General features: G+C 41.9%; 2 protein-coding genes across 2 annotated transcripts in view; one reads left to right on the forward strand and one right to left on the reverse strand.

Annotated features, from left to right (window-relative positions):
• The window catches only part of LOC121605138 (phosphatidylinositol 4,5-bisphosphate 3-kinase catalytic subunit alpha isoform-like), a 33,116-nt gene extending 18,457 nt beyond the window's left edge, over positions 1 to 14,659 (reverse strand). Inside the window, exons 1-11 of the mRNA XM_041934929.1 lie at positions 14,340 to 14,659; positions 13,816 to 13,884; positions 9,739 to 9,845; positions 9,252 to 9,420; positions 8,828 to 8,954; positions 7,668 to 7,877; positions 7,091 to 7,185; positions 6,787 to 6,942; positions 5,895 to 6,140; positions 5,202 to 5,287; positions 4,384 to 4,489 (exon numbers count right to left, since the gene is read on the reverse strand). Of these exons, the coding sequence (XP_041790863.1) occupies positions 4,384 to 4,489; positions 5,202 to 5,287; positions 5,895 to 6,140; positions 6,787 to 6,942; positions 7,091 to 7,185; positions 7,668 to 7,877; positions 8,828 to 8,954; positions 9,252 to 9,420; positions 9,739 to 9,794 (1,251 nt within the window). The 5' untranslated portion in view covers positions 9,795 to 9,845; positions 13,816 to 13,884; positions 14,340 to 14,659. The remainder of the gene's footprint in view (positions 1 to 4,383; positions 4,490 to 5,201; positions 5,288 to 5,894; positions 6,141 to 6,786; positions 6,943 to 7,090; positions 7,186 to 7,667; positions 7,878 to 8,827; positions 8,955 to 9,251; positions 9,421 to 9,738; positions 9,846 to 13,815; positions 13,885 to 14,339) is intronic.
• A 1,445-nt stretch (positions 14,660 to 16,104) lies between these two features.
• Positions 16,105 to 26,244, forward strand: zmat3 (zinc finger, matrin-type 3). The gene is given in 6 exon segments (XM_041935250.1): positions 16,105 to 16,225; positions 21,249 to 21,991; positions 22,076 to 22,216; positions 23,056 to 23,232; positions 23,659 to 23,746; positions 26,036 to 26,244. Coding segments are annotated over 6 exon segments (1,479 nt in total).
• Positions 26,245 to 27,948: the final 1,704 nt, after the last annotated feature.

The following is a 27,948-nucleotide window of genomic DNA, read 5'->3' on the forward strand; positions in this document are numbered from 1 at the left end:
CGCCCCCTTGTTAACGCCGTTAGCTCTGTTAGCTCTGTTAGCACAGTTAGCTCTGTTAGCGCTTGCGCCGTTAGCTATATTCGCACCTTTAGCTGTTAGCTCAGTTAGTGTTAGCTCTGTTAGCTCCGTTAGCATTAGCTCCATTCATGTTTATTGATTCAGTTCATTAATTCATGTTAACAGAGACATGAAGCAGAGGAGAGAAGCAGACACAGACAGCTGAGGTGATCAACAGAGACAGACAAGGAGAAAGCCACAGAAACACAGCTGAGAGCAATTCATTAATCAGGGACTGACTGCCTCTGATATCTGCCGTTTTCTCACATTGCAGCCTTTTTCAATTGTCCGCTGCTTCGCCATAGTTTCTCCTAGAGACTTCATTCAAACTTTAAAACGTAGATAATTTTGTCGGCTCGAACGCACCGACAGTGATCGTTTGGCGGGAAATTTTGAGATTATAATGGGTGTGTATTGCGCGGAATGTTCGTGCTAGAGTGCGTGCTAGAGTGGCACAGAGTCTAAAAACGATCTGAAAATCTTCTCGTTTTCTCGTCGCTACGGCCACAAATTACACTCTACACGCATAATTTTGGGCTCATTTTGTAGACAAACTTGTCCTCTTTCGTGTGATGTCCTCGAAAAAGCCGAGAGACTTACTGAATTTAAATAGTGAGACGTTTTGTGCAGCCAGCGCCCTCCTGTTCTCCCATTAAGTCCCATGTTAAAATTCAGAGCTGTTTTGTGAGCAAAGCAGAAATGCCTCCTGTCTTTAGATCGCCATAAAACGAAAAGTTGTTGTGTCAGGAATAAAACGAGGAGATGGCCGGACTCAGGAAGTTCTCGGGAGTCCGATGATCTATAGTACACTCTGATACGAGGTACGGTTCTCTCACCAGAGGATTTAGTTCGGGAGGTTCGCCGAACCCAAATCTCACTGCATACAATACAAACTCCTGTTCTCTGAGTCGCAGAGTCTTTTTAAGTCGACCATTTTGTCATTTTTCTAAAGAATATCTGGACATAAAACACACGTACATCTGGCCCAGACTTGTCCGCATCTCACAGTGTAATCGGTTTTTTGATAGCAGCTACGGTTTTGACACAATCGCAAGTTGTTCGGAAGAAACCGACAGCGAAAAAGCCGCTTTTCAAGGGAGGAGTTTAACAGGTGCAACTGTCATTTACACACACACCGGTCAATAACCCACGCACACACATCTGCAGGACAACAAGCCTGAGAATGATTATCTTAACGAGCTCAGTCAAAACAAGGGCATTGTTTGAAAACAATCTCCATCCAACAAACAGTTAAACTCAGCTTCACCAAGCGCTTTGCCAAAAAGGTTGAGAAAGTAGTCACACAAACACACACACAAGCAGGGCTAACCAACAGCTAAAAAGTGATTAAAAACAAGCACGTCAAAACTGAACAGGAACAGGTAAAAAGTGGGAGAGGTAGAGAGGTAATTATCAGCAGGTGGGGCAGAAGTTACACACGCACACAAACAAACACACACACACACACACACATTCAGACACACATATACCAGACACATCTCCATGTAGGAGCAGGTTGGGCTGCTTGTGTAGTTCAAGCAGACACACACACACAAACAGACGAAGACACACACATACGCAGTCACACACAATGACAGATACATAAACACACACACACAGACAAATGCATAATGAAAACCCCATCCCCCCGCCCCCTTGTTAACGCCGTTATTAGCTCTGTTAGCACAGTTAGCTCTGTTAGCGTTAGCGCCGTTAGCTCTATTCGCACCGCTAGCTGTTAGCTCCGTTAGTGTTAGCTCTGTTAGCTCCGTCAGCATTAGCTCCATTCATGTTTATTGATTCAGTTCATTAATTCATGTTAACAGAGACATGAAGCAGAGGAGAGAAGCAGACACAGACAGCTGAGGTGATCAACAGAGACAGACAAGTAGAAAGCCACAGAAACAGACGAAGACACACACATACGCAGTCACACACAATGACAGATACATAAACACACACACACAGACAAATGCATAATGAAAACCCCATCCCCCCGCCCCCTTGTTAACGCTGTTAGCTCTATTAGCTCTGCTAGCACAGTTAGCTCTGTTAGCGCTACCGCCGTTAGCGATATTCGCACCGTTAGCTGTTAGCTCAGTTAGTGTTAGCTCTGTTAGCTCTGTTAGCATTAGCTCCATTCATGTTTATTGATTCAGTTCATTAATTCATGTTAACAGAGACATGAAGCAGAGGAGAGAAGCAGACACAGACAGCTGAGGTGATCAACAGAGACAGACAAGGAGAAAGCCACAGAAACACAGCTGGGAGCAATTCATTAATCAGGGACTGACTGCCTCTGATATCTGCAGTTTTCTCAAATTGCAGCCTTTTTCAATTGTCCGCTGCTCGGCCATAGTTTCTCCTAGAGACTTCATTCAAACTTTAAAACGTAGATAATTTTGTCGGCTCAAAATGACCCTCGGCACATTTTGATATCTCTTACGGTTTTCGAGCTATGACCATCGAAGGCCGACGTAAGACGCGAACAACTGCGATAAATTTCCCATAAGAAATGAATGGGGAAATTTCCTCAAATTTCAGCCTTTTTCAATTGTCCGCTGCTCGGCCATACTTTGTCCTAGAGACTTCATTCAAACTTTAAAACGTAGATAATTTTGTCGGCTCAAACACACCCCGTGTCCCTTTCAAAATTTCCCAGAGGGAATTTTCTAGTTTTATATTATTATTAATGATATTCTATGTGAAGACACTGATCGCAGATGATCCATCACAATAGTTATTCAGAATGATTAAACAAGGTAGGAAACAGATAAATTTCAATATGCAATATCCAATTGTTTCATTTTCAAATGATCACTTCCACAACATTTTGCAGGAAATCTTTTTCAATTTTTACTAGCCACTAACAGTTTTTATCAAATCATAAACTCTGAACCATGTTTGTACAAATTATCAATTATGTAAGATTTAACAAAAATCGACTGGGTAGTTAGCATGGTAGCTTTTGATACATGTACTGAAGTGTCTCTCCACGTTGTGCCGCTTAGCCGTCGCCACAGTCGCACCGCGAGTGATACACACACAGTTTTCTTTCACGTTAGTAAAAAAGAACTCTTCCTCCCATTCACTGTGAAAATGATAAGTTTTCTTCCTTTTTTCTGCTGTTTTTGTGGGTAGAAAACGCGTTGGTTTCCTCATCTTTGCAGCGCTCACGAGCTCATCTCAGCAAAGCTGGTTTGTCATGCGCACTAGACTGACCTCCGACCCATACTACGTCAGAGTTCGTATATCAAACTTTTTTTATGATATACATTTTTTTTAACGTTTTTATGCATTCGTTTATAAATTTACATCACTGTAAATGTAATTCAAAAAGAATAGCAACACAATTAAATAAAATTTTAAACAGAGCTAATTCGTGATTAGCGCTATCTTTAGAACTGGCTTACGGGCGACTGATGTGGATGCTGCGGGCGACCTGGTGCCCGCGGGCACCGGGTTGGTGACCCCTGATCTAGAATATGTTAATATTATGCTACACCAATAATTTTAGGACTACATCAAAAGAGCATTATCCCTTTTAAGTTCTGAATTTAATGTATTAATTTCCAAATTTTACAGCCCTAATTTTGATTTTGCATTATCAGAGTATTCCGTTTTTCTGTTGTCCAAGTCTTTAGTTCAAATACTTTGATATGAGTTTGAGAGAGAGCAATAAGCCCCTTTCACAATGTGCCATCAGTGTGACCTGCACAAGCGAAACATACAGTATTCTAATATGAATGAAAAGGTCCCCTCTGCTGATTGTGTTTCTGTTGAAGTTTTCTGCCAGCACAGTGCCCATGGCTGATTAGTAATTAAACAGAACCAAACACGACACCACAGCTCCCATTCACCTTGGACACATATACTCAGACAGACTGACACATAGAGTAGGGTAGGCTCATGTGCCAAGACCAGCACATACTAACGCACACAGGCACACACGGTACCTAAACCATGTAAGTTCCTCCAGGATGGGTTAGCATGACAGTGTTAAAAGATTTAGACACTCTTCTGTTTTCTGCGATCTTTAGACTGTGACCACTCTGCCTATCGTGAATATAACATATACTGCTATTGGTATTTGTATGATCAGGTCTTTCCTTTGGCTACCCTGATGAGCTCATATTTGTTTTGCTGTGCCTTGTTATACAATTTTTGAGTATTTAAATTAAAAAATGTAAATTTCTCACATATTGGAACAGTGATATCTGAATGGCCTATTAAGTACTTTACTTCCTGCTTTTGAATGTCAAACTTCCTGTCAACTCAAGTTGCACTGCCGAGGCACTTCCCCCATGTCAGTGACTTCTGTCCTACCTCTTTAGCTCCCTTCCTGCCCTTCACAGAGCAGATGGAGAGGCAGAGTCTGGCAGCACGGGGTATGTCTGGGATGTACATATCATAGGTGAGCCACTCATTCCACCTGTAGATAAAGAGACACAGAGATCATTTATCAGACTGGGGCCAATAAGCAACAATCTCAAACATGGGCCTACAGGGGAAACTACAACCACAGCACCCCAAAGTGCTTCCAGTGAAAGAAAACTGAATATTCGAAAACCTTATACTGCTACTCCGACTTCACAGGGCCAAGTCGAGCCGAACTTTTAGCAACAAAATTTAGAAAGTGACACATAGCAGATACATCAATGTCAAATTTGCTTTAATATGAACACTGTTCAACCAGGTGCGTATAGTACTGATAGCACTCCTTTTAGCTCTCCAGGGTGTGGACCATGTGGACCAAGGAATAGGTTTATTAGTAATATAATACAGCAATTTAATGTTACTAGCCAGCACTAAACTGTTTACTTTACCCTCCTGCCTTAGACTGCTTAAAGTCAATTAGTAGTTCAAACTGTCTAAACAACTGTTTCAATGAAATAAGGAGAAAGTGAATTAAAGTAGTAGTTATTTCCACTATCCAGTACCTTTATTGATTTATCGCATTTTACCAAATCCCATGTTTTCTGGTTTTACTTTTCACCGTATGACTACTGTCTCTCACATTGTTTGTCTCGGCACTTTGCAACTACACGAAGAAAAGCAAATTAAGTTATTATAATTAAAGGGTCCTATATTTAACAGCTGCTTTAATGAATTAGAAGGGACTGTAATGAAGGGGGGACAATTACCTGGGGTTAGAGCAGGGCACTCTCTGTGTGTTGACATTGTCACACATCTGTTCACCTCCATGGTAAATGCCTGTTCTCACATATATCTGTATGAAAACAAGAGAAGTAAAATGAAACAGAAGAAAAAAAAAACATAAAGAAAAAAAAAGATATATCTTCATTACATTATTAAGGCATTGCTCTGAGACAACTTATCTCAGAGGCACACAATTAATAACAGCTAACAGCTCTTAAATTATCATTACACTTCAGCAGCATGCAGTCAGGCCGTTTTGTGAAGTTTTTACATTTACACAAAAGATTTATGACAGCACACTAACATGAGGTACCAGTGCTACTTTCCCTTGGTAAAGGTCTCTGTTCACATGAGACCTGGACAATGAGTGTTTGTTTTCACAGGAAGTGGGGGAGTTGGGCGATGAGACGATGCACACAACTGAAAAAACAGTCAACTGATATGGCTCAAAGGCATTACATTACATCTAATATTTTTATTTTTATTAATGAAAGTGCAAAAAACACAAGAAGCACCATTCACATTTTTAACTAAAAGGTTATTCCTCTCACTTTGGCCAATTCTAGTCATCTCTAGCATCCATGTAATAATAGAGTATTAGAGTCAAGGATCTGTTGTTTAATTTGACTGATCAACACAGAAACTGCTATATTCTTGTGAGCACTGTAATTCCCCACCTTGTCTATGTCACGTATATTGACGTTAACATAGGTAGCACACAGGATTCGTATCCGCAGCGTTCCATTGATGGTCCACAGCGACTTGGCAGCTGCCTCGCCATTCATATAGGACGTTGCTGTGGAGATGCGCCGAGAGTATGAAGGCATGACAAAGTTATCTGTAGGCAGCTGGGTGTACAGGCTGTCCTTAGCCATTAGCATCAGGTTAGGCATCCTGCCCAGCATGATGCAACTACGGATATACTAGAGGGAGAGAGACAGAGAGAGGGAATGACACAGAGGAGGACAGTTAGAACGAAAGTACACAGAGCTGCTAGAGTTACACTGTGCGTAAGTGCAATCAATGATGCCAATTGGTTATTTTCCAGCAGCTGCTGACTGACTGTAGAGCAACAGTGACACTCTGTGCATCTTCTACTTTGATCTGGATCACATTAAATTTTTCCGGACTCTGGGTGTGGGCTCGCGTCACTGTGCGCGAGGAAATGGTTCCAGTGTTTTACTGAAAGTAATGAAAATGAATGTTGTGTTGTCATATTCACAATACTTGCAAAAAATTAAAGGATATGAATTGGATCAGTCTTTAGCTATATCCTAATACAGATGGAGGTAGACACTTCGTCGTCTTACAGCATGACAGGCCCCAACTATACCAGCTATTTTTTTTCCTTTGAGCCTAAAATAAGTCTGTCCAACTTTTCATTCATTCAAATGTTTGATATATATATAAAAAATTCTAATGATAGGAAATATTTACTACCTGTAGAAATTATTTTTCACACTTTTTATGCCATTTAAGGCCAAAATGAACACAACTTTAAGGTTTTCTCACATTTTATTTCATGAACTATGGATGCCCTACACAGATTTTTACCCATATGTCTCTTACCTTATACTGGCTGATGGGGTACTTTTCCAGCAGGTACTCATCACAGCCACAAACTTTGAGGATGTATTTACCCTGATATTCCTGAACACACATCTTAAGCTGCTCTGGGGACAGCAGCATGCTGCGTGTCTTCTTACGAATGGCCTCTGCTATCACCTTTAGGACAAGAAACAGGCAGACAGCCTACATTAGACTGTGGCAATGCCTTTAGTGATACCCTTCAACATCCTCACACTGAATTAAAAAAAGAAGGTGCTATAAAGTGTGGCTCATGTCTTTTCATTTTAGTGCATATTCAACACACCTGTTCAGGCACACAATCATGGTTGATTTTCAACGTATACTTTTGTTTGTCGTTGTTTGGAGAAACAATCACCCAAATCACAACAATAATCTGACCTAGAAAAAGAGACAGATGGAAAAACAGATCAACAGGGAGGCTGAGAAAAAAGAATCAATAAATCTAATTTTACTCGAGCAGCAACCAGGAAACAAAACCCACCTTTAATTATCCTGAGGGCTGAGGGTATTATACTGAGTAATGTGCTTCCTTCCTAAGTATTGTTTTAATACAATAGCATCACACTAATAGCACTTCAATCAATCCATTGATTGTCGTGCTCATTATTGTAGCTTCTGTCCATTGTAGAGGCTGGCTAGCAGCAATTAAGTATTGATGAGAGGCTAAAATGTTCACTTCTTGCTTCCTGTTGCTTTTCTGTGTTTTATTGTCTCAACAATAATACTCAGAGACTTGATTAGACAACCAAAAAAAGAAAATATATATTTTCTATTTCGAAAGTTCCTTTTTTTTCTCTCTTTTCTTGTTTTACTGGTTAGATTCCACAATGAACAAACCATAGACCAAAACTGTTGCCTACCTTTGTCCAGTTTGCTATAGATGTGTTTGGGAAGTTCCTGTGTGGATTCTACATTGGGTGGGTAAACATACAGCGCTCTACTGTGGGGCCCGCTGGCGTCTCGCAGCTCCACAGAGTCTTTACAAACATTCAGGATGTTTCTCCTGAAGTCCTGAACCTCGGGGTCCTTCACAAGGTCAAACTCACACACAGGCATACCAATGGCGAAACCTGGCCGAATAGAAAGCAGAGCCAGTGTGTTGGGGTTTTCTTTTTTTTTGTCTAGATTGGTCCAGTTAGAGACAGTAAAACAATGTTTTCCTCTTATATTTACTGTAGTTTCCTAAAACATAACTTAACAAAACAACAATCCAAACCAAATATAAGCAGCTTTCATTCATCAGTTCTGCTTATTATGTCAAGCTTAAAATAAGCCAAATATCAAAGCTCAGGTGGGCTTTTTCATTCACATCTTAACCTGGTGATAAAGCCACCAAATATTGGGCTTAGTTTGCCTCAGCTAAACATCTAGTATTTATCCCAAACTTTTTTTTGCATCATTTGTCTATTTCACTTAATGAAACAGCTACCAAAATATTTCACCCAAGACAGCTGTGATAGAGCTTCAACAGTAGAGGAGCCTACAGGGTTCAGCAGATTGACGGGACATAAACTATCTAGTAGATTAAACAATAATATCCATCCATTATCTATACACCGCTGAATCATTTGCAGGGTCACGGGGGGGCTGGAGCCTATCCCAGCTGCTCTCGGGCGAAGGCAGGGGACACCCTGGGCAGGTCACCAGCCTACCACAGGCTGTATATGTAGCCTACCACAGGGCTACATATACAGACAAACAACCACGCACCCCGCTCATTCACACCTATGGACAATTTAGAGTTATCAATTAACCTCCGCATGTTTTTGGACTGTGGGAGGAAGCCGGAGAACCCGGTGAAACCCACGCTGCACAGGGAGAACATGCAAACTCCACACAGAAAGACCCCAGGCGGGATCGAACCGGGGATCTTCTAGCTGTAGTTATAATTTTGCTACTCTTAATAAAAATATTTCTTTTAAACTAAACAAGAAAACTCACATTTTTAAGAAAGAAATTAATAAAAAACACCAACACAAGGTTACAAAAGAACCAACGCGGAGAGGAGCAGAACTCTCACCGATCTCTCTGTTGAGGATCTTTTCCTCTCTGTTGCCCACTGGTTCAATGACCTTGAGGAAGGGCTGAAAGAGTCGCAGGTCACACAGCCTCCGGGTCTCATCATAGAACTCCTCCCGCTCTGCTTCCTGAAGGCAGGAAGAAAAACAGCGTTCAAACCATTCCACGTTCTTTTTTCAAGAAAGCCACAGGTGAATTGCTGTAAGAGCTGATAGCTTTCCTGCAGGTTGGATGGATGCTTTGCAAAGCATGGTGTGTTGTTTTGCAAAGCATGGTGTGTTTTTAAGCACAGGGAAGCATTTTCTCGAGGTAAGATGTGTTCTGTTTTATATAAAGGCAAGGATGATGTAAACTACATTATGTTTTCTCATTTAGATGGACCCGTCTGTCTACCAGATATTCAAACTGACACTGAGAGTTCTTACCTGTGTAACACTGACAAAGATGTAGGACGTCTCCTCCTGCAGGAGGTGATGAAGGGGATATTTCCTGGCCTCCTTGAACAGCTCATGTTTGATGGTGATGAGCGTGGCCTCACGGAGACACTCCAGGGTCAGAATCATCCCATTGGGCAGCAGGCAGTCCACCAGGATCCTGCAGTCAAACTCAGCATCATTATGTAGTACAACGTTGATGACTTACTTAATTACATACTTTTCTCTTACTATACTCTCTTTGAGAATTTCACACTGTTAACAATTTCTTAACATTAAATAAGGAATACAATCATAATACATGATATAATAACCACAATGACTGAATACTAAATGATGTAATAAATAAATACATTGGCATATGAGTTTTTTTATTTGCAAAATTATGGAATTTACAGGCTAATAGTTGGCAAGTGCATTATTACAGTGAAAAATATAAAATGCATATGTATCAACAATAGATTCCAGTATGTCATACCTGGGAGGCATCAAGTGGATGCCCCATAGCTCCCCTGAGGACGGCCTGGGAGGCATCTTCCTCTCTGTCTCCCAGTTCAGTCACACAGTTAAGCTGCAGAGCACAACCTGCAAGATAACAACACTTTCAAGCAAGTTCTGACCCTCATAGTGTAAAGCACAGATTGAAAGCACTGTTCAACTTACAGTATGCCCCAGTTGGATGCTTCAAGAAACGGAAAAAACTAAGGTGCATATTGTTTATCAAATACAGTTTACTTATACGTTGTTTGTTTAGCAACTTGGTCAGAAGCAGGGATGATGATGATGACGTATGTGCTACACTTTCAAGGTGACTTGATGGGTGCACATAAAACCACCCCACAGTGTTGCTGTCAATGTATCTTGAGACTTTAAAAACTCCATTAAACAACAAATCTATACATTTTCTGACCCAGTTAGGCAACCTCAACTAACTGCATTTTAGTTATGACAACCTTATTTAAAAGATTTAACCACTGACAAATCTGGAGGCTCGTCGTGAGCTACAGAGTCCTGCCGACTCGCTGTGGCTGAGGCTCAGCTGTGTTCACTGAGTTAAGGGGAACAAGCATGTTCAGTCAACCACACAGCAGCAAGACTAAAACAAGAACAGTGAGTGACTGGCTGCAGAGTATTGTTGGCATGTGTAAAACTGACATCGTGTATCTTACCAAAAGGCTGCACTCACAGTCCAGAGGTTTTTTTGGTATGTAGATTTAACTCGTACTTCTTCAGAAAACAGTACTTTTTATGCATATTAAGTGGATCACCGCAGATACCCATAATGCATGGACTCAAAAAGGCATAGATGTGCATGCACGTCTATGCATGTGCAAAAGAAAAGACCAGGCTGGAAGACATCTACTCATCCTCAAAGTGAAAGCGATGTGAAACACCTTAGAGGTACATTGACAAATCTGTGGTGTTAAATTGTAACTCATCCTGCAAATTATGTCTGCTTGGTCCAACAATTTCATGTCAAGATGAACTAAATATTATCCCCTCATGTTTTTGGTTGGGGTCAAGGCATATTGCTATCAACCATCAACTGCCCCAGTGTCTGCAAAAGCAGTGCTATACTACCTCCTATATTTAGAGTATTTACTTGTAAAAAATTCTAGTCGATTTAGTAGCAAGTCTAACTTTAGTCTGTAATAGAATTTGCTGGTGATGTCTCAGCAACCACCACGTAGCACAATCCTAAGGACTGGTTGACGGACATTGGGAGATGTGCATGAGCCCTTTACCCATCCGACCCATCTTTCTGTTCAGATCCAATGTAATTTGAATAAGTCCTTTTCCCACACAGAGTTTGATGGGCTGTTTTGCTGAACAGTACTTGGCTTGATGCTTGACACTTGACACTAAATGCAAAGGCAAAAGAAGTCACTACCTTTTGGGGAATTCAGCCAGATCAATCGCCTAACTACTCTAATGCTGAGAACAAATCCAGCAAAAGATCTTGATCATAAGTTTTCTCAGCCCATCCTCTCATTAGACCGGCCATTCAACCCTGGTTGCTCAAGGGTAGAGAGGCCTCGACTGGTTCCAGACCTCTGAATCAATGCCAATAGCTTATTTTCAGCAATTAAAGTGAATCTAAGTTGCAATTCAGCCTGGCAGCTCAATACAAAATATATATTTTTTGTTGGGTGTCATTTTTTTGAATAGGTATCATATCAGTGTCTACTGTTTTGTTTTATTAAGAAAAGAAATCTAAAGCCGAGGACAGGATGGCCTTCAGGTAATCAAGCCAGGTCTTCTGCAACAAAGCTTGAAAGTTTCAGTTAGGGAGGCCAACCTTTGGAGTGGTGGAAGATGGAATAAAAATTAGCCATGTCTCTCCAAGCACTCACTTCTTATCATCCCGGCTAAGTGGTATCATTTAAATAAGATGAACGCATACTAATGCGGCTTCTAAAGCAGATATTACTAATATTTTACCATCCATAGCAACAGATGGACACTGAGACTAAAATGCTTTCTGTAAGAATCTTTGTTCAAATGCAGATCCAAAACTTAACCTGGTTTTGATGTGATATGCCTAACATCTAGAAATGTTTTTTGAAACATGAAACTTTTATTCTGACATTAATTTGACATAATTTGGCACTTATTAAATGATCCAAACTTAGCAAACAAAAAGAGATCATGACATGTCAGCCATGACCAAGTACAGCACGGTATCTGTAGTCAACATTGGCTTTTTTCCTAAACCTCCAGCATTAACCAAACACTAGCTATAGCTGTATTTTTACCAGTCAAAATCTCATCTGCTCATTCAATTCTTTGTTACTGAGTACTGGGAAATAGCAGGGTCATCGGGGAGTTCATTGTCACAGCCATTTTAGACAGACTGCTCAGGTCCAACAATCACAAACACAGAAACAACACAGTGACTCAACCTCAGATTGTGACACAGTAATGGGAAAGAATGTGTTTGTGTGGGCTCTTAGAAAATTACAACATGAAGCTTTAATTTAACCTTCAGTCAAGTTATGGCCAAACACAATTCTCAGAGATGCAGTCAGGATGAGAAGAAAACCAAGAATTATTATTATCACATCTTATCATTCATTGGACCAATATACTTCTTTGACTCATTACAGAACAGAGAGTGCTATACCGCTTGTCTTATTCATTAGAATAGCTCTTGCAATTGTGGAAGCTACTCTGTCTGGATTGTATTAGCTGTCCAGACTATATTATTTTCACATCTTAAATGCAACAAGATATTTTGAGCAAAACATCAAGTACTAATAATGAAGAAGACAAAACACACCTCCTCAAAACAACACACTACTGGCATGTATTTGCTTTGTGTTTCCTCACTTTGAGGTCAATATTACAACTTAATGAGAGTAAGACAAACTTTCCTTGGAATAACAAAATTAAATCCTTACTCAATCATTAAACAAAACTACTGTAGCACATTTATGAACTGATCAAGGAACTACTGGTGCATTATATCTAATCTTTTCAAGTAGGGGTGGCGGTTTACTTTCTCTGAGAAAAACAATCATTAGCAAATAGTAAAAGGATATAGAGGCCAAGCAGGTAGAAGCCTTTATCACTGAGCTAGAGCACTTAAATAAGCTAAAGGTCATTCTATCACCTGGACTTTGAATTTTCCATTTAAGAACAACATCTAAGATCTGTCCCTATAATGACTGAAATCCCTCATGATATCTTATCTAATTTTAAAATAGCAACATTACTTTCTTATTCCATCTATTAGGAGTCTAGGCACCCAGCAACACTGCCCCTGGGTCCCAGATCAGATGGAGTGATTGAGGAACCTGGAAAGATGGTCTGCTTTCACCTTTACTGCAAAAACTAAACTGACCAAGTTAAGCATCCAGGGTTGAATGGATGGATGCCTAGATGATGTACAAGGAGCAATAGAGATAAAAATAGAGGATAGCATCCTGACATTAACCCATCAATCCAACTGATGGAAATTTGTCCACCCAGTAAAAGAGTTGTGACTGACACAAAAATGCAACAAACTGGCAGTCAATGAGACAGGAAAACAACAAACCTACTTTAGAAACAAGGGTAGCATTGAATATGTACAAAAACAAGTTAAAACTGAAACCCTGAGTCAGAACAAACCACCGTTTGAGCAGTTCTGCGATCTGTGACCCTGATCAGGATGCAGCTAAGCACTTTACGACAAAAGAGGAAGCTTCCTCACAACACAGGATGTAGGGAGTGGGGAAACATTGGCCTAGACACAAGCTCGCTTTGAATACTCAACACAACAGCACGACTAGTTGTGTAGGCTAGAGGTGACACGCTGGACAGATCAAACATATGCTCAGTCTCTACAACACCAAATACACTGTATTTGTTGTTACCAGAAGGTTTGGCCATGACTCAACAAAGTGGCTTTAAAAAAAAAAACACACACACACATGACAAACCATGATTGATTCTTTTCAGTTTCAATTACCCATTACAATAGCACGAAATGAGACAACATTGGATATAAAATCTTTTTACAGGACAGTCAACAGAAGCCTTGAGATGGAGTAGAGAAAGTTGTGAAGCATACCTTATAGAGAAGCCCTCCTATTGTGATGATGGGACAGTTCCGCCCTTCATGTTTCAATCCATCTTCACACTGTCACAGAAATGTGTGTCAGGAGGAGAGGAACTTAAAACACAAACAACATCACGCACACTCATTGCATTTATAGCGTGATTCTCACTGTCTAGCAGCTGGTTAGCTAACGTTGGGTGTTTGGGAACGACAGTTAAGAGATGACAGCCACACAGCACTGTGAGAACTCTCGATATAATGACATATGGGTGTATGTAACTATAAAATAACCTACATGAATAGTTAACAAACCGTCTAACCACGTCGGCTCTGTTTTGCCACAAACACCTCTTTTCGACTAGCGTTAATGTCCACCAGTTTGGGAACGGTTACCGTTAGCTAGCTTTCTTCTTCTCCAGCTAACGGCTAACGATGAGCCTGTCATCCCCTTGTTGGAAAATATTTTGCCAACATTAAACATAAGCCATATGTCTACTAAAAGACATATTTGTAACTCGTGTATCATAGTAGCTTACCCCTTTGAGTTGGTGTCAACGCAGTGAAGTGCTTGAGGATGCTGGTCAGAGAGGCTCTCCCAGGGTAAAGCCAGTTAGCTAGCCTTTAAGCTAGCCAGCCCCTCCGGGTCCCTGCGGCCGGTTGGTGGCTCACGGTGCCGGGGCAAAGCAGCCTGCTATCTGACGTCTGTGCTAGCTATCCGTGACAGTTCCCGTTTTTCCACACCGACAATAAATCCTCTTGTTTTGTGGGTTGTAGGATGTGCAGATACAGAAAATGTGTCCAAAATGTCCAGTCAGAAGGGCTTAACCTGAGGATGTTGTGAGCAGCTGTGCTGCTAGTCGACTGGACAAGTTGACTTGCTGCGGCAAAGCAGCCACGCTGTCTGTCTGGGGCCCTCCTCCCTTCCTCTAACACACAAACACACACACACACTGAGAGGTTGAAACCGTGTGCGAATCATCGCTGTAATGTGTTAGTGGTGTAACACGTCATCTCGATTGAGTTTCAAACCACAAAACCATATGTTTTTTTTATTTAGATATTATAGCAGGACCACACAATATCATCCCAGAACACATTGAATCTGGTACCAAAAACCTTTCAGTGATTGTGGGCGTGACACCTACTTGCTTATTCTAAGCATCCCACAAATTGGTAAGATAACAAGATAAGATGAGACGTTATTGATCCCAAGGGACGGAAATTCACACTTTACAGACAGACTGAACATAAGAAAATGGGACGATTTAAATTAAATAAATAGAATAAAAGTATTAAGGAAACGACATTTAAACTAGTGACGTATAAGAGTCATTGTCTACTGATGTAAAAACGGGTAACTACAGACTACTATAGGCTACATTTTATAAACATACTGTAGGTATAAGCCAAGTATGAATAATAAGTAAACATGCAATAAACATGAAATATAAACATATACAGCGGTGTTATAAGTCGTATATGGACAAAAAGGCACAGACACAGTATGATAATAATACATTAATATGTAATACATACATAGTTGACAAAAAATCTTAACTCAAAGCCAACTTTCTGTCTTTTTTTTCTCTGGAGGTTTCAACAGCATATTGCCGTAGTTATATGAAATATATTGAAATAAGTTATTTTAATAATATACTATATATTATACTATATACTGCTATAATGTTAATAAATACAGTATGGCCACTAATAATAACAATTATAATACTTGTTATAACCTATAGCATTTTTACTTTTAAATTCTTTATCCTGTTTCTACTGGCTAAATTCCATTTTAATTATCATTGCACTTTAGTTAATTTGCCCATATCTTATTAATGTTTTCCTCACAACGCCTGGCCGGCTGGTTTCCCAGCAGATTTGAGAGTCACAAATAGTCCGCACGGGTGCTCTGAACGTACCTCAGAGGTGTAACATATTTATACAATGTGTCATGATTGCCACCCATGCAAATCAGCAGCGGTGGCATCGGAAATGGACTGTACCAAGAAGGAGAGGGGTGCTGAAGGAACCTCTGCAGGGATTATATCATGAATGACCGCGTTTCACGAATGAGAACACGTTTGTCGACGTTTAACGTGAAAACACGAACGACATGGGTTTTCATGTTGTGGATTAAGACGCGTTGTTGCAGACTGTCACTTCCTAATTTTGGCTCTCCTCTGCGAGACACCCCTCCGGTGAGAGCCACAGTGTCTGAGCGTGTGGTAGGGACTGTCATCCTGCCTGGCCGCCCGGTTTTTGGAGAGGAGAAGTTGGCAAAGGGATGTGACCGCGATGATGGCGCTGCAGCTGAAGAACGGGGATGCAGCGTACTACCAGAGTGCAGAATACTGCAGAAATTACACCTCGCCGCCTGTCAGCTACGGTGACAGCAGCCATTATCTTGCCCGATTGCCAGGTAAGGAGAGGCTTGCCGTACAGGATCTCCCATCTGTCTGTAGTCCTATGCGCTTATGTGCAGGGATGGAGAAAAATCTAACCAGAGACATTTGCAGATGGCACAGGGGAAGGTGGGTGTTAAAACCGGCTGACCTGATGCTGCTGTTACCATCATCATGTCATGTAGAGGGAGTGCACCAGCCATCATTCCGTTCCGTTTTTGGATGCTGCAATGCAAAATCTGAGGTTGTCGAGATAGTCTTAATGGTCTCTTGTGCTGTAGGAGAGCTCCGTATCTCATGCTCTAGGGAGACTTCAGGTTTGACCTGGTGTCTGATTGTAATTTAAAACAGTGTATGGCCACAGCGCAATGTTCACTTTCATCTCTCGAGTGTGGACGTCAATCAAGTGGTCTGCTGTCAGAGCAAGTTAAGAAATAGAAACTGAATCGTTGCTGCTCCATTCACTCTAGCCTTTGCACCGATGGAACAACCAGCATTTCTTTTGCACAGATGATGGTGGCATGTGGCAATTACACAGTCAGTGTTTCTTCGCTGCACCTACACAGTCGCTGCCAAGACAGGCGTTGCTGTTGGTTTCAGGGACTCGAGGCCAGCATGTGTCATGGACATGTAGCTGCGCAGATGATCCAGATTTGCAGCGCGACACTGATCGAGCCACCTGGTAATATTTCTGCCATTAAACCTTCATGTTACTCAGCCTCTCTCATGCTGAAGGCGCATAGACTGCATACAGTCCTGGATTGGAGTTAGTGGAAGTTTTTGTAATTGATTGAGGGTCAATGGGGAACTTTTGATGACATTTTTTGTAAACCATCAATCATTAAAATCATCAAAAAAAGTAATAACAAACATTAGCTGGATTTAATTAATCAAAGCTGAGGATGCTTGCTTTTCACTGTTTAAGATTCTATTGAATTTTCCAACAGTTCTGGAGCCAAAATAAACCTTTTTATAATATTTCTGACTTTTTACACAGTCAATTATTAATCGGCTGTTCAACAAAGCTATAGATCCAGTGCTAGATGTTTTCTATAAGGAGGAACAGACAATTACTAATCAATACAGTAATAGCAGCCCAATGCATAGGTCAGGTGACTAGCGCTCAGAGTCTTAAAAGGAGAGCACAGCTCACTGTATATAGGCTTTACTGTAATGGTACAGTGAGATGTATCTGGTCTTTGCTGCTGTCTGCACTCGTCCGGTGACCAGTGAAGCAGATGGAATAAGAGCAGGAGGCATGTGCTTCTTATTGCTCTATAATTGATGTGACACAACACAGTATGGCAAGGAAACTCTAGAGAAAATGAACACTTGGCCTATTTAGAGATTCTCAGTGGAGGCCATGAGATGATCAGGCTCCAGGACAGTCGTTGTGTGTGTGTGTGTGTGTGTGTGTGTGTGTGTGTGTGTGTGTGTGTGTGTGTGTGTGGCTTGATTCAAAAGCAGGAAATCTTGAACCAAGCGCTACAGTACTACAGACTGAATTTTGAGTTGAAGTTGATTGCGTCCTCCCCACAAACTCGAATGCAAAATAAGTTTTTTTTTTTGACTTTGCAGCAAGGTCCACTGCTGTGAACATGCATATGTGCTGCATCTCTGTAGACTGCACTTTGGATCTGGGCCTCCGAGGGGGAGGACAAAACTGCCCTTGGCCTATCTAGCTCACATTAATGTATGTAACAGTAAAAGCCAAAATGAAAGAACAAACACACACAATCTTGGCTTCATCACATCTCTGTTCTCATCCACACATCAGCACCAGCCTTCTCTTTGTCGTGTGCAGTGGTGTAATTAAAAGCTGTCCTGTGTTGCCCTTGTGAGAGGATCCTGTTTTGTATTATAATAGGGGGGAATGGTGATTGCTATTTCTAATCTGCATACTCATAACTAATAATCAATGTTTTTGTGACTGTTTCTGGGTTTTCTCCTTGATAATAAGGGCACGTTTGCTCTCCTACACTGTCACCGAGGCTGAATAAAGAATTTGAATTTATTCAGCTATGGGCCATCACTGCAATATTTTCTCCCCCGCTATAAAAAGCAAATGTGCTCACAAATGCGATCAAAAGAGCATCACGGTTTAGCCCACTTTCTCAAGGACAAAACAGAATTAGTATTGTTATTGTTGTTGTTGTTAAGTAGCTGTAGTTGGTAAATCTAGATACTTCTGATTTATATATACTCTATTGTTTCTATAGTGCTTTCAGGGAGGGAGGAATTCAGAAACAAAACAGAGAAAGCAGGTTTACTGCAGGGGTTTCAGCATGTGACCATTTTAAGAGTTCACTTTAATGATGGAACCTGAGAAGTGCGGGGCTTCGAGTCAGGACTGTAGGGGACGAGGCCTTGGAGGTCCATCCATCCATTATCTATACACCGCTGAATCCTTTGCAGGGTCACGGGGGGGCTGGAGCCTATCCCAGGGCCTTGGAGGTCTGTCAGTTTAACGTAACAGAGGGTCTGAAATGCAGAGAAAGTAAGATTGGAGTTCATGTGGAAATGTATGTAAAGACTTCAGTGTGACCCTAGCAAGTGGATGGGAATTTACTCCTAAAGAGGTTGTTCAGTTACATTCATTTGGGAGAATGCTGAATGTTGTTGAAAGAGACTGTTTCGGTCACCATCACGTCAACAAAATCAGCCACTGGTTCGTGTTTGGTCTCTATCTGGTGTCCGTTGTGTTATCAGACACAGTAATGGCTTCATAATACCAAGATGCAAAGTAATTTTACATGAGGTAGTATCACGAAGAATTGACAAATAGGTCAGGAAAGAGACAATGCTTTATTATTATTATACAGTAAATGCACATGCAGTTGAATATATTTCTGTTGTGTGGTGGTGCAGTGTGCTCTCTGAACTGCTTATTGGATAATATCAAGCAAAAAGGGTCAGCTGTCCTTTGTGCTTGTAAATGCTGCTGCGCTGAGGTTTCCAGACTGCTGTGTAGGCTGTCTCAATCAGGGCTGAAGGGTTCTTTTGAGGCGGCTGCTGATGAGACTGTTGACGTGCAGAATGTGATTGGTGGATCTGGTTCTGGATGGTGTTAATAGTGACTGAGGATATTGTGAAAAATATGACCATTGGAAGCGTAATCTTCTCAACACATGTAGCTATATTGTAATAGCTTTTGGTCCATGTTTTGGCCTGCCAGTGGCAACAATATGTCCATTTATGTGAATTTTGCATGTTTATTGTAACATTAAGACCACCATGTTGCAATTTTTTGCCTGTCCGATCACAATCGCCAATACTAACCCACTTCCTCTGCTGTGTATTACAAATACACCAGTGTTGCTGCTCCAGATCTTCCTAAAAAGAGCAAATGTAAAAGCTGGATATGATCAACCAACACTCACAGTGCCTATGAATAGTGAAACTGATGTTAACTTATATGCAACTCATCCAGCTCTGCTGAATCTTCCACAGTGTCATCTTGCAGTTGACAGGACTATAGTAAGGTCAGTGCCTTGTCCAGCATACCTTTCTCCTTAGGTCAGCCGGGCCAGATGACAGACAGGCAACTAGACAGACTAGACAGACAGACTGACAGTGAGCAGCAGTCGGAAACACAAACACTCCAGGGTGTTATTTTGGGTCCACGAATCACTGCCACTGGGTGTCCAATTGGAATCCAGATAAAAGCTTCCAGCACAGTGAGTTTTGTCACAGCTGTTGGCCTATTACTGACCTGACAATACATGCAGCTATACACACGCACGCACACACACACAAACACACGCACACACACACACACGCACAATGGAGCGTTAGAGTGGCACAAATAAATACACACAAATCCGCACAGTGCTTTTTTTCTGTTTTTCTTATACATACACAACCATGCCTACCATGTATGTACACACAGGCGCGCGCACACACACACACACACACACACACACACATACACACACATACACACGCGCTACAGTACAGCAGCCTGTTCAAGCAGTCACACTTCAGGCTGTGCTCTCTTCTGATCAGGGAAGCTTGAGGATTTTATCGTCACTGCCTCTGTGTGTGTGTGTGTGTGTGTGTGTGTGTGTGTGTGTGTGCGTGTACATGCATGTGTTTGTAACATCCCATATGCATGACTGCAGGCGCTGCAGGCTCAGCCTAATCTTTCTGATGCCCACTGGAGTGTGACGCTCCTCTGTCTGAGAGTGTGTTTCCATTTGCCCATCTTTACATCTGTCCTGCCTCAGGCCTCCAAGACATGAATGCCTTCGCGTAGTGTCACTGTACATCGGTCATTGGAATTTCAAGGAAGTTCCTTTTCAATGTTTGTTTGATGATCTGTGAACAGACAATATCCACTTAAGTCTGCAGTATCTGAAGCAGTGAAAACAGTATAATCCAATGTAAATCACATATTTATCTTTACCAGTGAAGTGATATTTTGCTTATATATAGTATATTATGTTTGTTTTTGTCTGTTAGTCAGTAGGACATCTTAAAAACATATTTAGAGATTTCAGTGAAATTTGTTGTAAACATAAGCAATGTGGGTCCGTTTTCTGCTGCCATTTATATACCACTTCCTTTTTTTACACAAGACATTGACTCAGAATTCTCAGAATTCGTGCTTGAAGACAAATCTACCCGAAGAGATCATACCTGTGTCGACATCACTGGATTGTCTTTGATTGTAAAGTTCTTCCACAGCTCATTCCTAAAAATTTCATCCCATCTTTACAAAATTTAGTACATAACAAATTTGGATGAGCCCCAAAAAAGTTTTTTTTTCTGTCACATAGTAGTAGTAGTTTTGCAGTCCATCTATTGAGATTCAATATGTTGTTTTTGGGCTATTTTCAATTAAATATGCAGTTTCAGTGTTTTGCAAATCATTACATTTTGATACTGTTTACATTTTACACAGTGTCCCAACTGTTTTGGAAATGGGGTTGTAGTAGTACTTATTGTGAGTGAATTCACTGAATTTCCTTGTAAGAAACATTTGATTTGTAATTTCTCTCGATGTCTGAAGGTAATATGTGATGCCTCTGATGTCAACAGGCCCAGAGACCATGTTGAAGCCTCCTCTGAGTCTCTTCAGCCATCCCCAGCAGCCTTTCCAACACATGGATTCTCTGCACCAGCTGGGACCTCCACCAATGGCTCCTACACAGCCTCTTGGCCCACCACCCATAGCCCCCGCTCAAGCCATTGGACCCCCAACTATGGTTCCCACCCAGACTCTAGGGCCCCCTCCCATGACTGCAACTCACACGTTAAGGCCTCCCCCGATTACCCCACCACACAGCTTAGTCCCCCCTCCGATGGCCCCAGCTCAGCCGCTGAGGCTTCCACCAATGGCACACACCTTGGGGCCCCCACCTGTAGATCACACACAAGCAACAGTGCCTCCAACCATGGACCTCACACAACCGTTAGGGCCTCCACCTCTGAACCATGCACATGCACTGGTGCCCCCACCTGTAGTGGCCCCCGTTGCCGGGCGATTCCCCCTCCCTCCCAGCCCCCTGTCCTCCCCTCCTGCTCCAGGCCCAGACCCCTCACAGATGCCCCCAAGGCCCCCAGGACCGGCCCTTATCCCTGCCCCGGTGTCCTGCCTCATCCCTGGCCCTCTCCCGGGTCAGGCCGCCCCAGCCAGCGAGCAGCCTCAGGATGAAGGTTCTCCGCTGGGTGTGGAGGAGCAGGAGGACTCTCTGGGGCTGGGGGAACTGTGTAAACCTCTTTACTGTAAACTCTGCAATGTTACCCTCAACTCTGCTCAGCAGGCACAGGCTCACTACCAGGTCAGAATAAATTCGCATTCACACATGTACAAAACTTGCTAAATATTAAGATACATACATAACCACAAATATCTGCCTTTCTAGGGGAAGAACCACAGCAAAAAGTTAAGAAATTTCTACGCTGGCAGCCAACAGCCTCCAGCGATCAGGATCCCAGAAGTCCTCGAGGCGGCTGGCCAGACAGCCCTCAGCTCAGGATCCAACGACAGTGACGCAGGCAGGCAGGTCAGATCCAAACTTAGCAGCTCAGCACCAACCTACCTAAATGTTACAGTTTTACTTGAGTAGGTGGATGTACTGCCGCTGAAGCAGCCAGTCTGCTGAGAGAGGTCGTTTCCCTCTGAGGAGGCGGTAGGGAACTGCAGAGTCACTCTGCTTTATCTGAACATGGAAACTCACATCATCCACTCACCAATGAACATCTTACTCTCTCCACACATTCTGGCTTCACTTTAAAAGGAAAATACTGTTAGACTGCTGATGAAAGGATCTCAAAAGTAAAGGATGTCCTCCATTGTTCTTGTGTGTTTGTGTCGCATTGAAGATGATGCCGTACCATGCAGTGCAAACAAAGAAATAGTGTCATTTTCAGACATAGCAGGCAGCTGTTTTCAGTGAAAAAGCTCTATAAAGCCACTATCCACTCCGCACCAACCAGGAGACAGACACAGTTAGCAACTAGCTGGTGAATACATTGTAGCATTTAGCAGCTAAAGAGCCAGATATGTTGCTGATGATGCTTATCTATACCAGCAATTGTCTGTTTTGTACATGACATTGCCTAATAAGTCGTAACAGTGTGAAAATGATAAACATGTGTCTCATGTTTTCATAATCTTTTAAATATGTCAAACTAATAACTACTCAAGCATATCAATGTGTTTTTCCTTATGATTTAAAAACTTCCACGGTGTGTATTTTCCAGTTGAAAATTTTGTGAAGTTGTGCAAGAAATTCTTTTCTTCCTCCCACAGGACCTAAACATGTCTTTCTTATCTTTCTCACTGTTTACTCCCTAACTCCTTGCACCACAAACACTGCACTGCTTTGTCTTGCGTCTGCAGGGGTTGTATAAGGGGGCGACCCGGGTCATCTTGGCCACAGAGAATGACTATTGTAAGCTGTGTGACGCCTCCTTCAGTTCACCGGCAGTTGCGCAGGCCCACTACCAGGGCAAGAACCACGCCAAGAAGCTGCGGCTCGCTGAGGCCCAACAGAACTCCATTAACATGTAGGTTGAAGTATAGAAACTTTTGGCAGTATAGGGAAGGCATGTCCTTATTTAGCTTAGCATTTGTTTTTAAAATTTCAGGGAAGCTACAGCAGGAGCCATGACTGACATTTCCTAACTTACGTAAAAGCAGCCCAGAGAAATATGTGTATTCTAACAATGCATTCATATTTGACTATAGCCCTGTTCATCAGTATAAACCTGAATGAGGTAGACTCTATTTGTCTCCAGATTTGAGTCAGCAAGGAATCTGAGTGGTTTGGCTTTTGAATTACCTTAATAGCTAAAGTTAACAACAAATAGCTGATTTGGGTTTTGCTATTTCCAGAATTAACCAAGCTAAACTAGTGGAAACAGATAGCCAGATAGTGTGTTCCCTCACCTTTTGGATTGTGTGAAAGTTGGCTCTGGCTGTTTCAGGGAAGGCAGCAATGAGGCAGCCCCGAGAAGAAACAGGAAAGATGGCAGTGAGTACAGACTGGTGAAAAACCGCCGCAGCCCACAGCTACCTGCATCCATGCCAGGTAAAATATTAGAAAGACATAAAACTTGAAAACACAGAAATATTCACTGACATGGACCTATAGGCAATTTTGAACTGTGAATGTTAAAGAAACCCTGGATAAGCTGTAAATATACAAGTACAGTACACACATACATTATGGATTTGTATGTGTCGATATAACATAGCCCAACACATTTGTGTGGTTTACTGGTGAAATGAGAAGCAGTGTAACACTGCAGCCGAACTGGCCTCTTCATGCATCATCAGCCGTCACATCTGACCACGTACAAAGACTGAGGTCAGAGGAACAATCAGCAGTCAACTCTTCCTTTGCTCCTGGTGCCACTGGTTGTGTCTTTTGGATTATCTTCAAAGAAAATGTTGCTCCTCTGGACACACTCCAGTACTTCATGTGCAGCAGTATCTACACAGTCTAATAGTCCACGCTAAAACGGTACAGCATGGTGGGCGACTGCACAGCTATGTGGCTCAGAATTTATTAAATGTGATGTAATCCATAATGTCCTCTGCACATATGTATATATATACCGGGAAGTCAATTTTGCTGTGCACAATACTACCATTAACTCAAGTAGCAGGCTGAGATGTAGTGGACTCCCTGAGGGAAGGAAAAAGTGAAGCAGCTCTTCCATCCAAACATGTCAGAATCCATCAGTGCAGCAAAGTGCTGCAAGTGGCTGAACAGATATATTGAGCACTAGAAAACATTCTATTCCTGAGACTTGACTGTCACATATGGACATTTTCAAACTTTTTTTTTTGGAAAACGCGACAAAGTCAGCTTTTTATTTTGATGCTTAATTGGCTTCTTTTAGCACACTCTACTAGCTGTTACATTATTCTCAACAGACTTCCAGGGCAGCATTTCTTTACTGTAGCACTGGTTGACACTGTGCAGAAAATCTAAGAAATAATCTTGTAAATATTCAACTTTTTCACCCAAAGCACTTGTCATTTGAGCACCCACTTATCGACCTCCTGTGAGGTTTGTGGAAAAGCCGACATTAAGCTGCACCGCTGTATCACTGAGGGTTACGGGGTTAGACTCTTTCTACTGGGGTTTCATCTGATGTGAAGGTTATCAGATAACATTTTTTGGCTGAAAACTGCTCTTAACTTCACCATGTTGTCGTTTGTCTGAGTGTCTGCTTTCGCCTGTCTGTGTATGTGTGTGTATGTGTGTGTATGTGTGTGTGTGTGTGTGTGTGTGTGTGTGTGTGAAAACAGATACAGAGTAGGTAATGTCAGACTTTCTGCTGACGTCAAGCAACTTTCTCTCTCTTGCTGTCTTTCGCTACGTCTCTATCTTTCCACAGAGAAAAACAGTAGCACCTCAGCTCAAGATAAAGAAGGATAAATCACACAGGAGAGCCAATTCCCTTCCTCTCTCACTCTTTCTCATCCACTTTCTTACTTGCGTGCACACACACACACACACACACACTCACACACAGACACACACACACGCAGACACACCACAGCTTTCTGCTGATTTAATCAGTTTTCTTGATGGACAATCCCTAAAATAGCTGCGCTCTCTCCTGGCGTTGCCTTCTCACTGTCTTTTTATCTCTCTCCCTATCTCCTTCTCATTTTTCTGATGTGTTAACACACACACACACACACACACACACAGCCATGCTAACCGCAATGTGAGCCTGTACTTAGGCACAGTGGCGTTCAGCACGCTAACATGCGCTCAGTGATAATGTTAACATACTGAAGTGAAGCAGGTGTAATTACCATGTTCATCTCCTTAGTTCAGAGTTACTGCAATTCATCCTGAGGAAGACATGAGCATCACGACTAAATTTCACGTTAATCCATCCAATAGTCTAACACTGTAGCAGACATTTCACCCTAAATCACAAATGTGAACTTCGTGGCGGTGCTGGAGGAAAAATCAGCACATGAATATCTGCTCCAGATTTCATGCCAATCAGTCCAGCAGTTGTTGAAGTATTTCAGCCACCAGAGTGGCGGGCTGCTTGACTGACAGACCAACATGGCCATTCATAGAGCCATGCTGCTAGCATGAAACACATGCCAGACAAAACAAACTATTTGTAAAATTATGATGAACAGTTAATGGATTAATTGAAGAAAAGATAAATAATTTAATATAATCTGTAGTTATTTGCAGAAATTAATCTCACATAATCTAGTCTTTATTAAAGTTTAATACTGTTGTCATGATAGATAAATCTGGGATGAAACAGCCACTTAATGTATAGCTACAACTTACTTTATCCCTCCTCTCCATCGTCTCTCCTCTTTCTCCCTTCAGGGCCATACTACAACCCCAGACCGAGGCAGCGAATCCCCAGGGACTTGGCCATGTGCGTGACTCCCAGCGGACAGTTCTACTGCTCCATGTGCAACTGCGGAGCCGAGCAGGAGACGGACTTCAGGCAGCATCTGGAGAGCAAGCAGCACAAAGCGAAAGTGTCAGAGTTAAGATACCGCCACGAGATGGAGAACCTCGGCTACAGCTAAGAGACACGAGGGGGGTGGGGGGAGAAATGGACAGAGATTAGAGCGGGACAGAATAGCTGAAGAGACAGTACAAGACCAAAGCGCAGGAAAGCAAATACAGCCCCGTGTTTGAGGGGCGTGTTTAGTGAAGGGATTAGCTCTAATAGCCTCAAGATCTTGTTGCAAATCATTTGATATATGGATCAAACACTTAAATCCTCATATTTGACAGAATGCTCTACCATGTGAAGCTATAATTGGATTTGATGGATCTATTTGATCTGTCCATTACTCTCGAAATTGTCTGTATAGTGAAGCAAGCTGCAGCACCTGTGCAGAGAACAAGAACTGTGCATCGGAGAAAATGGTGAATTTATGATGTACAAGTCTCAAGACATAAAAGAAACAACATTTTTGACCCACCGCCCTTTGTAATATTATACTCACCTCCACGGCTTTGAGTGGGCTGCATTCTGACTCAGGATACAGGTATATGCAAATGAATTGCAAGTAAATCTTGAGCTTGTTCAGGCTTTGGGGAAGGAGACAAGCATCTAGGCAAACACGTGAGGTCAGAACAATCACTGAGGACGAAGTGTTAGTTTGAGACTAGTTTTTCAATTCTTGTGTGTGAATCAGCCCAACAGGTATTTTTTACAGGCCCAGCAGCAGGGACCTCAGGGCCACTTAGTGACCACAGAGCCACACAGGGCACAAAGGAGCAAATTCAACATCTTTCTAACCAAATACAGGTGATAAAATCCAAAGCACTGTTCACCAATTGAAAAACAAAGCACAACAAACAACATCATGTGGTAGTAACAGTATTACATGAATCTGTTAGCCTTAGCCGACCTCTTAGCGGTCCTTTGGTGTGTGTCGGGCTGAAGGCTACACCCTGGCTAGCCTTGTTCGTGCCTTTAGTGAGAATTAGGCTAAAGAGTAAGCTTTGGCTAGCCATTTAGCAAATATAGTGGAAACCAATCTACAGTATTGATTGGGTTTTTCTATATTCTGTCATCTCCCTTCTTACTTATAAAATCCACACAAATATTGTGTAAATATTCTCAAATTACATTATAGATGTAAATATAGTACAAAATAAATGGATGCTATTGATTCTTTGGTTAATGTTTGCCCAGCATATATTGTAAATACTCGTAATCTATTTAATTATTATCAGGAATCTTGTACAAAGTGTGCACTGACTGAATGTCTGCCCATCAGCACTGTATGTTTGTGTGTGGACTGTACTGTAAGTCCCCCCGACCACCTTGGGCTATGTCCTTGTTCATTGGTAAGGTAACTGTGGTACCATCCATCTGTAGTTAAAAGCTCTTAGTCATCATTTTGACTGTGCTGGAGGACCACGTGCTTCTTTTGAGGCAAAGTACAAGCTGAATATTTGTCTCGACGATATAGCCAAACTGGCACTGTGAGGAAGAAATCTGCAGACACGCCGGAAACCAACATTGATGCGTGCAGCTGAAAGCATTTAACTCCAAACTTCTAATTAGTTTGCAAATGGCAAATGAACGTGTGCAGCGCTCGTGGATGTTCGGGGTTGTAAGACATATCATTTAATCCTCCCAATCAACCTTGATTCCCTGAGGGGACGTAACCAGGTTTTACTGCAGTGTGAAACAGCTGCAGAGCAGTGACATGGGTTTTCTGTGGATTTGCAGACAGATTTTTGTTGTTGTTGTTATTTTTACCTTGTCTGAC

The sequence above is a fragment of the Chelmon rostratus genome, chromosome 4 (genome assembly GCF_017976325.1).
Source record: "Chelmon rostratus isolate fCheRos1 chromosome 4, fCheRos1.pri, whole genome shotgun sequence".
Lineage (NCBI taxonomy): Eukaryota > Metazoa > Chordata > Actinopteri > Chaetodontiformes > Chaetodontidae > Chelmon > Chelmon rostratus.